This window comes from Gadus macrocephalus, chromosome 7 (assembly GCF_031168955.1).
Source record: "Gadus macrocephalus chromosome 7, ASM3116895v1".
In the NCBI taxonomy this organism is placed as follows: Eukaryota; Metazoa; Chordata; class Actinopteri; order Gadiformes; family Gadidae; genus Gadus; species Gadus macrocephalus.
In genome coordinates, this window is record NC_082388.1 from 28,021,594 (window position 1) to 28,032,509 (window position 10,916).

The 10,916-nt window shown below is 58.4% G+C and overlaps 1 protein-coding gene across 1 annotated transcript in view; it reads right to left on the reverse strand.

Moving 5' to 3' along the window:
- Positions 1–885: 885 nt before the first annotated feature.
- LOC132462151 (serine/threonine-protein kinase TAO1-like) overlaps positions 886–10,916 on the reverse strand; it is a 20,239-nt gene continuing 10,208 nt past the window's right edge. The window contains 11 exon segments of the mRNA XM_060057765.1: positions 886–1,114; positions 1,116–1,463; positions 1,815–1,997; positions 2,213–2,425; positions 3,450–3,689; positions 5,600–5,719; positions 7,362–7,445; positions 8,262–8,390; positions 9,171–9,407; positions 10,502–10,624; positions 10,745–10,904. Coding sequence (XP_059913748.1) covers positions 989–1,114; positions 1,116–1,463; positions 1,815–1,997; positions 2,213–2,425; positions 3,450–3,689; positions 5,600–5,719; positions 7,362–7,445; positions 8,262–8,390; positions 9,171–9,407; positions 10,502–10,624; positions 10,745–10,904 — 1,963 coding nt within the window. The 3' untranslated portion in view covers positions 886–988.

Below are 10,916 nucleotides of genomic sequence, written 5' to 3' on the forward strand. Positions count from 1 at the left end.
TCACAGCCTTTGTTTACATGCGTTGTTGGAGCGATTTTACTTTTATTTTTTACAGAGGTTATCGGGCGATTGTCTTTCAGTTCAGTCTCTCAGTAAACAGAAGGCCAGTCGGTCCCACCGTCCAGACCAACTCATCCTACCAGTTCAGCCAGGACAGGACGTCTCTGAGGGTCACCTGTCTGCATAGAGCCCCACTGGGGCCCCTAGGAACCACGTGAGGCCCCTAGGAACCACGTGAGGCCCCTAGGAACCATGGGGGCCTCTTAGAACCACGTGGGGCCCCTTCCCGGGGGGGCCCCTAGGAAACAGGAGCTCCTGTAATCCAGTGTGAACACGTTCTCCTGTAATCTACAGTTGGAACAGGATCTCCTGTAATCCACAGTGTGAACACGTTCTGCTATAATCCACAGTGTGAACACGTTCTGCTGTAATCCACAGTGTGAACACGTTCTGCTGTAATCCCTTCAGTCCTGTTCTCCTCACAGGGTTTAACTCAGCACTGGGACCAGAAGGGTCAAACAGGCCTTCGGGGGCCAGCGGGGGCCGGCGAGGGGCCAATGGGGGGCCAACAGGGGCCAGCCGGGGCCATCGAAGGAGACGTTGGTGGTGGGGGTGGGGGTTGGTGGTGGTGGAGGAGGTGGAGGTGGTGGTGATGGGGGGGCAGGGTTGTGGTGGGGGTGGTGGTGGTGGTGGATGTGGAGGTGGTGGATGTGGAGGTGGGGGTGATGGGGGTGGTGGTGGTGGTGGGCAGGGTTTTGGTGGAGGTGGTGGTGCTGTAGGTGGTGGGGGGGGCAGGACCGAGCAGGCTGTGCCTTTGGGGGGAGGGGGGGTCAGGGTCATGGCAGAGGAGAGCCCTGCAGCACCTCCGTCACCACCGCCGCCCGGCCTTCATGGTGCGCCGGGTCTTGCGTGTGCATTTGTATGTGAGTGCATGTGCGTTTGTGTGCGTGCGTGTGTGCGTGTGTGCGTGGGTGTGTGCGTGGGTGCGTCAGGTGTAGGAGAGGTGGGACCCGGTGGAGATCTGGGAGGTGATGCTGGCGCTCCTGCTCATGCCCTGTTGGCTCCTCCCCCCGGCTGAGGTCCTCCTGGGGGGCTGCGGGCTGCTCCTCAGCCCCCCCGGCCCCCCCCCCGCTGCCCCTCCGGCCCCCCCCTCCGGGCCGGTGGAGGCTCCAGGGGGGCGGGCCCCCGGAGAGCACGGGGTGGCCCCAGGGCTGCTGGGAGCTTGACGCGCCCTGGTGGCGGTGTCCGGCCCCGCCCCCGGGGCCCGCCCAGTGCGCGCCCCCCCCCGGGGCCACGCCCCCCCAGCCCTGGGGGTCCGGGGCCGTGCCCGTCAGCACCATGTTGCTGAAGCCCAGGCGCATGCTCTCCGAGTCGAAGGCCTCGCCCTCGCGGGCCTGCCGCTCCAGCAGCGAGCCGATCCGCTCCAGACGCTCGTTCTGCAGCGACAGCATCTCCTCCTCGATCTGGGGACACAGGTCACCACGGCAACGCCGCGTCAGCACCACGGCAACGCCGCGTCAGCACCACGGCACAGGTCATCACCACTCTGTCACGCAAGAGACAGACAGACGGACAGACAGACAGACAGGCAGACAGACAGGCAGAGGGACAGACAGGCAGACAGACAGGCAGACAGACAGGCAGAGGGACAGACAGGTAGACAGACAGACAGAGGGACAGACAGGCAGACAGACAGACGGACAGACGGACAGACGGACAGAGGGACAGACAGACAGACAGACAGACAGGCAGACAGGCAGACAGGCAGACAGACAGACAGACAGACAGACAGACAGACAGACAGACAGACAGACCTTCTGCTCCAGCAGAGCCCGTCGTAGGGACAGCCTCTGCTCCAGGTCGGCCCTCTCCTTGTTCTGCTGGCCGTCCGTCTGCATCTTGATCTTGCTCTGGTAGGCGTTGAGCAGCTCCAGCTCCTGCTGCAGCTGGGAGCGCAGCACCTGGCCCTCCCCCTCCTGGGCCTCGTCCAATCGGAGCTGAGCAGAGGAACGCAGCGCTCAGAACAGGGCCAAGTGTTGAGGGGGGGGGGGGGGGTCAGAGAGGGAGGGGGGGGGGGGGGGGGGTCAGAGGGGGCGGGGGGCAGAGAGGGGGGGGGCAGAGAGGGCGGGGGGGGGGTCAGAGGGGGCAGGGGGGGGTCAGAGAGGGGGGGGGTCTCAGAGGGGGCAAGGAGGGGGGTCAGAGGGGGGCTCACCGCCTGCGTGGACAGCATGTCGTTGATGGAGTGGTCGTACTGCTCCGCCAGCACGGCCAGCTTGCGGGTCTGCTCCTCCTTCAGCCTCTTCTGCAGCGCCTTGTGCTCGCTGCGGGGCGCGGCCTCCAGCAGACGGGCCCTCAGGGCCTTGGACTGACGGCTCTGCACCGCACAGGAGTCCTGGAACTGACGCCTGATCTGCTGCTCCCTGGACTGGAGACAGACAGACAGACAGAGGGACAGACAGACAGACAGAGGGACAGACAGACAGAGGGACAGACAGACAGAGGGACAGACAGACAGAGGGACAGACAGACAGACAGACAGAGGGACAGACAGACAGAGGGACAGACAGACAGACAGACAGAGGGACAGACAGACAGAGGGACAGACAGACAGACAGACAGAGGGAGGGACAGAGGGACAGACAGACAGACAGACAGACAGACAGACAGACAGACACCTTAGTCTTATTATTACAGTCACAGTTATTTTGTGTGTGCAGCTTTTTGGGGGGTGGTGTCTCCTACCTTGGGGGGGTGGTGTCTCCTACCTTGGGGGGTGGTGTCTCCTACCTTGGGGGGTGGTGTCTCCTACCTTGGGGGGGTGGTGTCTCCTACCTTGGGGGGGTGGCTACCTCAGGCTGTTGGGGTGCTGTTACCTTGAGGTTCTTGGGGGCCTGTTACCTTGAGGTTCTTGGGGGGCTGTTACCTTGAGGTTCTTGGGGTTAGGGTTACCTTGAGGCTCTTGGGGGGCTGTTACCTTGAGGTTATTGGGGTGCTGTTACCTTGAGGCTCTTGGGGGCCTGTTACCTTGAGGTTCTTGGGGTGCTGTTACCTTGAGGTTCTTGGGGGGCTGTTACCTTGAGGTTCTTGGGGTGCTGTTACCTTGAGGTTCTTGGGGTGCTGTTACCTTGAGGTTCTTGGGGGGCTGTTACCTTGAGGCTCTTGGGGGGCTGTTACCTTGAGGTTCTTGGGGTGCTGTTACCTTGAGGCTCTTGGGGGGCTGTTACCTTGAGGTTCTTGGGGTGCTGTTACCTTGAGGTTCTTGGGGGGCTGTTACCTTGAGGTTCTTGGGGTGCTGTTACCTTGAGGTTCTTGGGGTGCTGTTACCTTGAGGCTCTTGGGGGGCTGTTACCTTGAGGTTCTTGGGGGCCTGTTACCTTGAGGTTCTTGGGGTGCTGTTACCTTGAGGTTCTTGGGGGGCTGTTACCTTGAGGCTCTTGGGGGGCTGTTACCTTGAGGTTCTTGGGGTGCTGCCGGACCTCGAGGACGTGCTTGCGCCGCAGCTCGCGCTCCCTCCTCTTGTTGTACTCCAGCTGGTTGGTCAGCTCCGTCTGGTGCTGCAGGCCGAACAGCTCCGCCCGCGCCAGCTGGACCGCGCCCAGCTGCCGCACCTCAAGCTCCTGCATGGCCTCGTGCTGCCGCAGCAGGAGCGCGTGGTCCAGGTCCCGGTGCATCTGGACCTTGTTCAGCTCCTGGGAGAGGAGAGGAGACATGGAGGAGACAAGACAGAGGAGACATGGAGGAGACAAGGAGAGGACACGACAGAGAGGAGACACATGGAGGAGACAAGGAGAGGACACGACAGAGGAGACATGGAGGAGACAAGGAGAGGACACGACAGAGAGGAGACACATGGAGGAGACAAGGAGAGGACACGACAGAGGAGACATGGAGGAGACAAGGAGAGGACACGACAGAGGAGACAAGGAGAGGACACGACAGAGGAGACAAGGAGAGGATACGACAGAGAGGAGACACATGGAGGAGACAAGGAGAGGACACAACAGAGGAGACACATGGAGGAGACAAGGAGAGGACACGACAGAGAGGAGACACATGGAGGAGACAAGGAGAGGACACGACAGAGGAGACACATGGAGGAGACAAGGAGAGGACACGACAGAGGAGACATGGAGGAGACAAGGAGACAAGGGACAGAGGGACTCTGAGGGAGGGACAGAGGGGGGTACAGAGTGGGGGACAGAGCGGGGTACAGAGGGGGGGACAGAGAGGGGGACAAAGAGGGGGACAGAGAGGGGGACAGAGGGACTCTGAGGGGGGGACAGAGGGGAGCACAGTGGGGGGGACAGAGAGGGGGACAGAGAGGGGGAAAGAGGGACTCTGATGGGGGGACAGAGGGGGGTACAGTGGGGGGTACAGAGGGGGGGACAGAGGTAGGGCCCTCTGAAATCCATTTTATTTTTTTCCAAATTCCGTTTTAATTTCCGTGAATTCCGTTTTTACACTAAAAGCTATTAAAATCATCAGAACAGTGTTAAATAAGTGCGAACGAATAAAATGTAATCAGATAGAAGACTACATTTATTAAAACATCACAACATTGCACTGTTTTTAGTGCTTCAAATAAAAACAACATGACATGAATATTAAAGTGCTTATAAACTCTTTTTTTATAAACTCAAATTGTTGTTTGAAGGGGCGTGCCCTGGCTACGGCTTTCATTGTTTTTTGTATGGATTTTTGGACTTCAAGTGGTCATCGCACGTATCTTTGCGTTTCCAATCGATAGTATGTTGACATATTCTACAAAACAGAGTGATAGAAGTGTTTTGGATATTGTTCGGCTCTGAATTTGGGGTTAGAACCGAATTACAGGCGCTTCAACTTCTTCTTCGGCTTCTTATTAGGAGCGGGACCTATTGTTTTCGTGGTGGGCGGGGGATTTTTTTTTAACATTGTTGTGGGAGTGACTGCTAAACATTCAGTGGCGTTAATGTCACCTGTGTTGTTTCCCTTTTCCCTCAAAACTGAATTTCACCAAAATAATGGCGAATTCCGCTGCATTCCACTGCATATTGTAAATGTGACATGTGATGTGCCTTGTCCCTGTTACATGTTATTTGTGCTGAAGAACAGGAACCTGCTGGAAATCAGTTATTTTACTAAGATAGGCCCGTTTTAAATTGTAACTTTGTTACTTTTAATTTCCTGCTTAATAAAAAAATAAAAAATAATAATAATAATCCCTGATTCCGTCCGCGTTTTCGTTATCGCGGAATTCATAGGGCCCTACAGAGGGACTCTTAGGGGCGGACAGAGGTGGGGACAGAGGGGGTTACAGAGGGGGGTTACAGAGGGGGGGACAGAGGGGGGGACAGAGGGGGGTACACAGGGGGGGACAAAGGGGGGGACAGAGGGGGGTTCAGAGGGACTTTGAGGGGGGGACAGAGGGGGGTTCAGAGGGACTTTGAGGGGGGGACAGAGGGGGGGACAGAGGGGGAGTACAGAGGGGGGGACAGAGGGGGGGACAGAGGGGGGCACAGAGGGACTCTGAGGGAGGGACAGAGGGGGGGACAGAGGGGGTCACAGAGGGGGGTACAGAGGGGGGTACAGAGGGGGTACAGAGGGGGGGACAGTGTACCTCTCTGGCCAGGTCCTTCTCCACGCTGTGCTTGGCGATCAGGATCCTTCGCTTGAAGCGCCGACACTCAAGCTCCTGGTACTGCCTCTGTCTGCGCAGCAGGTTAGCCTCTTCCTCCGCCTGCACCACCACCATGACACCACATTAACACTACCCTGACACCTCATTAACACCACCATGACACCGCATTAACACCACCCTGACAACACATTAACACCACATTAACACCACCCTGACACCACATTAACACCACCCTGACACCACATTAACACCACCATGACACCACATTAACACCACCATGACACCACATTAACACCACCATGACACCACATTAACACCACCATGACACCACATTAACACCACCCTGACACCACATTAACACCACTATGACACCACATTAACACCACCATGACACCACCCTGACAACACATTAACACCTCATTAACACCACCATGACACCACATTAACACCACCATGACACCACATTAACACCACCCTGACAACACATTAACACCGCATTAACACCACCCTGACACCACATTAACACCACCATGACACCACATTAACACCACCATGACACCACATTAACACCACCATGACACCACATTAACACCACCATGACACCACCATGACACCACATTAACACCACCCTGACACCACATTAACACCACCCTGACACCACCATGAAACCACATTAACACCACATTAACACCACCATGAAACCACATTAACACCACATTAACACCACCATTACACCACATTAACACCTCCATTACACCACCATGACACCACCATGACACCACCATCACGTGCTCCCGCATGCATAAGCGTCCTAGTCCTCTCCTATTGGTCATTAGCAGCATTAACACGAGTCCTCTCCTATTGGTTCAGCAGTTACAAGGTCCTTCATGTCTAAGCATCCTATTGGTTCAGCAGTAATGAGGTCCCTGTCCGAGCATCCTATTGGTTCAGCAGTAACGAGGTCCCTGTCCGAGCATCCTATTGGTTCAGCAGTAACGAGGTCCCTGTCTGAGCATCCTATTGGTTCAGCAGTAACGAGGTCCCTGTCAGAGCATCCTATTGGTTCAGCAGTAACGAGGTCCCTGTCTGAGCATCCTATTGGTTCAGCAGTAACGAGGTCCCTGTCTGAGCATCCTATTGGTTCAGCAGTAACGAGGTCCCTGTCTGAGCATCCTATTGGTTCAGCAGTAACGAGGTCCCTGTCTGAGCATCCTATTGGTTCAGCAGTAACGAGGTCCCTGTCAGAGCATCCTATTGGTTCAGCAGTAACGAGGTCCCTGTCTGAGCATCCTATTGGTTCAGCAGTAACGAGGTCCCTGTCTGAGCATCCTATTGGTTCAGCAGTAACGAGGTCCCTGTCTGAGCATCCTATTGGTTCAGCAGTAACAAGGTCCCTGTCTGAGCATCCTATTGGTTCAGCAGTAACGAGGTCCCTGTCAGAGCATCCTATTGGTTCAGCAGTAACGAGGTCCCTGTCTGAGCATCCTATTGGTTCAGCAGTAACGAGGTCCCTGTCTGAGCATCCTATTGGTTCAGCAGTAACGAGGTCCCTGTCTGAGCATCCTATTGGTTCAGCAGTAACGAGGTCCCTGTCAGAGCATCCTATTGGTTCAGCAGTAACAAGGTCCCTGTCTGAGCATCCTATTGGTTCAGCAGTAACGAGGTCCCTGTCTGAGCATCCTATTGGTTCAGCAGTAACGAGGTCCCTGTCTGAGCATGTGGAGATGATCGTGGGACGGACCTGGAAGTGCTGGATGTTCTCCTTCTGCTTGGAAAGCCACTCCTGCTTTTCCTTCTTAGGAGTCGACTGGTTCTCCTGAAGCTCCTGGAGAACAACACAAGACTTTAGGAAGAACCCACCCTCTGCAGCCCGCGAGGAACCAGGTGAGGAAGACCAGGTGAGGAAGACCAGGTGAGGAAGACCAGGTGAGGGAGACCAGGGGAGGAGGACCAGGGGAGGAGGACCAGGTGAGGAGGACCAGGGGAGGAGGACCAGGGGAGGATGACCAGGTGAGGGAGACCAGGGGAGGTGGACCAGGGGAGGTGGACCAGGGGAGGAGGACCAGGGGAGGGAGACCAGGGGAGGTGGACCAGGGGAGGAGGACCAGGGGAGGAGGACCAGGGGAGCGGGACCAGGGGAGGAGGACCAGGGGAGGAGGACCAGGGGAGGAGGACCAGGGGACCAGGACCAGGGGAGGAGGACCAGGGGAGTGGGACAAGGGGAGTGGGACCAGGGGAGTGGGACCAGGGGAGGAGGACCAGGGGACCAGGGGACCAGGTGAGGAGGACCAGGGGAGGGAGACTAGGGGAGGGAGACCAGGGGAGGAGGACCAGGGGAGGAGGACCAGGGGAGGGAGACCAGGGGAGGAGGACCAGGGGAGGAGGACCAGGGGAGGAGGACCAGGTGAGGAGGACCAGGGGAGGGAGACCAGGGGAGGGAGACCAGGGGAGGAGGACCAGGGGAGGAGGACCAGGGGAGGAGGACCAGGGGACCAGGGGAGGAGGACCAGGGGAGGAGGACCAGAGGACCAGGGGACCAGGGGAGTGGGACCAGGGGAGGAGGACCAGGGGACCAGGTGAGGGGGACCAGGGGAGGAGGACCAGGGGACCAGGGGAGGGAGACCAGGGGAGGAGTGCTCACCTCTTTGAGCTGCTCCTTGCGCAGCTTGTACTCCCGTTTCTGGGACTCCAGGAAGCTGCTGAGCTCCTTCTTCTGCTGCAGCTGGATGTGCTGCTGGAACTTCTTCTCATCGTTGGAGAACGTTTTCAGCTGGACCACAAACACAGAAACATGATGTATACAGACAGACAGACAGGAACCAGGACAGACAGACAGGCACCAGGACAGACAGACAGGAACCAGGACAGACAGACAGGAACCAGGACAGACAGACAGGAACCAGGACAGACAGACAGGCACCAGGACAGACAGACAGGAACCAGGACAGACAGACAGGCACCAGGACAGACAGACAGGCACCAGGACAGACATGAATCAGGACAGGCAGACAGGCACCAGGACAGACAGACAGGAACCAGGACAGACAGGAACCAGGACAGACAGACAGGAACCAGGACAGACAGACAGGCACCAGGACAGACATGAATCAGGACAGACAGACGCCAACCAGGACAGACAGACAGGAACCAGGACAGACAGACAGGAACCAGGACAGACAGACAGACAGGAACCAGGACAGACAGACAGGCACCAGGACAGACAGACAGGGACCAGGACAGACAGATAGGAACCAGGACAGACAGACAGGAACCAGGACAGACAGACGCCAACCAGGACAGACAGACAGGACCCAGGACAGACAGACAGGGACCAGGACAGACAGATAGGAACCAGGACAGACAGACGCCAACCAGGACAGACAGACAGGGCCAGGGGGGGGGCCCAGGGCCTAGGGCCCAGGACCCAGGGCCAGGGGACCCAGGGCCCACGACCAGGGGACCCGGGGCCTAGGGCCAGGGGGCCTAGGGCCTAGGACCAGGGGGCCCAGGGCCTAGGGCCAGGGGACCCAGGGCCTCTAGCGGTACGTACGTCCTTGTCCATGGCGGCCTGGTGCTTCTTGAGCAGCTTGTCCGTGTCCTGGCTGAAGGCGCTCCTCTGGGCCTCCAGCTCCTTGTCCAATCGGCCGCGCTGGTCCTCCAGCTCCGCCCGCAGCTTGTTCTCCAGCACCAGCAGCTGCTTCTGGTGCTGCCGCCGCATGCGCTTGTACCCCGACATCTGCTCCCGCAGCCCCGAGTCCTGCTGGTGCTCCTGCATCTCCCGGGTCACCTGGGGGGGGGCAGCCGTTACCCCAGGGAGACCAGGCATGTATAACATGTATATATATATATAACATAACATATATAACATAACATATATATACACATAAATAGAAAGGAAATACAAAGGCCGTCCACTAGGGGGCAGCGATGTGCAGAGAGCCACATAGTGTGACACAGGAACAGGACACTGTTCCTGTGTCACAGCATAGACGGCTAGGTCTAGGGTGGTGTCAGTAGGGTGGTGTCAGTAGGGTGGGGGTCCAGTAGGGTGGTGTCAGTAGGGTGGGGGTCCAGTAGGTTGGTGTCCGTTGGGTGGTGTCCGTAGGGTGGGGGTCCAGTAGGGTGGTGTCAGTAGGGTGGTGTCAGTAGGGTGGGGGTCCAGTAGGGTGGTGTCAGTAGGGTGGGGGTCCAGTAGGGTGGTGTCCGTTGGGTGGTGTCCGTAGGGTGGGGGTCCAGTAGGGTGGGGTCAGTAGGGTGGTGTCAGTAGGGTGGTGTCAGTAGGGTGGTGTCAGTAGGGTGGGGGTCCAGTAGGGTGGGGTCAGTAGGGTGGTGTCAGTAGGGTGGTGTCAGTAGGGTGGGGGTCCAGTAGGGTGGTGTCAGTAGGGTGGTGTCAGTAGGGTGGGGGTCCAGTAGGGTGGGGTCAGTAGGGTGGTGTCAATAGGGTGGTGTCAGTAGGGTGGTGTCAGTAGGGTGGGGGTCCAGTAGGGTGGTGTCAGTAGGGTGGTGTCAGTAGGGTGGTGTCAGTAGGGTGGTGTCAGTAGGGTGGTGTCAGTAGGGTGGTGTCAATAGGGTGGTGTCAGTAGGGTGGTGTCAGTAGGGTGGGGGTCCAGTAGGGTGGTGTCAGTAGGGTGGTGTCAGCAGGGTGGTGTCAGTAGGGTGGTGTCAGTAGGGTGGGGGTCCAGTAGGGTGGGGGTCCAGTAGGGTGGTGTCAGTAGGGTGGGGGTCCAGTAGGGTGGTGTCAGTAGGGTGGGGGTCCAGTAGGGTGGGGGTCCAGTAGGGTGGTGTCCGTAGGGTGGTGTCAGTAGGGTGGGGTCCAGTAGGGTGGGGTCCAGTAGGGTGGGGGTCCAGTAGGGTGGGGGTCCAGTAGGGTGGGGTCCTCACCAGAGAGGCGGTCCTGATGGTGGCGAAGTGCTCCCGGTTGCGGTGCTTCTTGGGGCCCGGGGGGGGGGCCTCCGAGGGGCCGCTGGGGACCGCCTCCTCCAACACCAGACCCCCCTCCTCCTCCTGGGGGGGGCAGAGTGAGACAGAGTGAGAGTGAGACTACTGCAGTACCAGTACAGAGCTGTCCTGCAGTACTGGGGGGCTGAGGCCCGGAGGTGAGGGCCACCTCCACCCTTTACCCACCGGCTTGACGTGGATGACGGAGTTGCTGGACATGACGGTGTTCTCCCCCTCCAGCAGCTCCTCCGGGGGGAGGCTGGTGACGGAGCTGCTCTGGGAGCTGATGGACATGCTGGGAATGGACTGACTGCTGCCCACGCTGCCCCCCCGCCCCCCCCCCCGCCTCCAGCTCCTG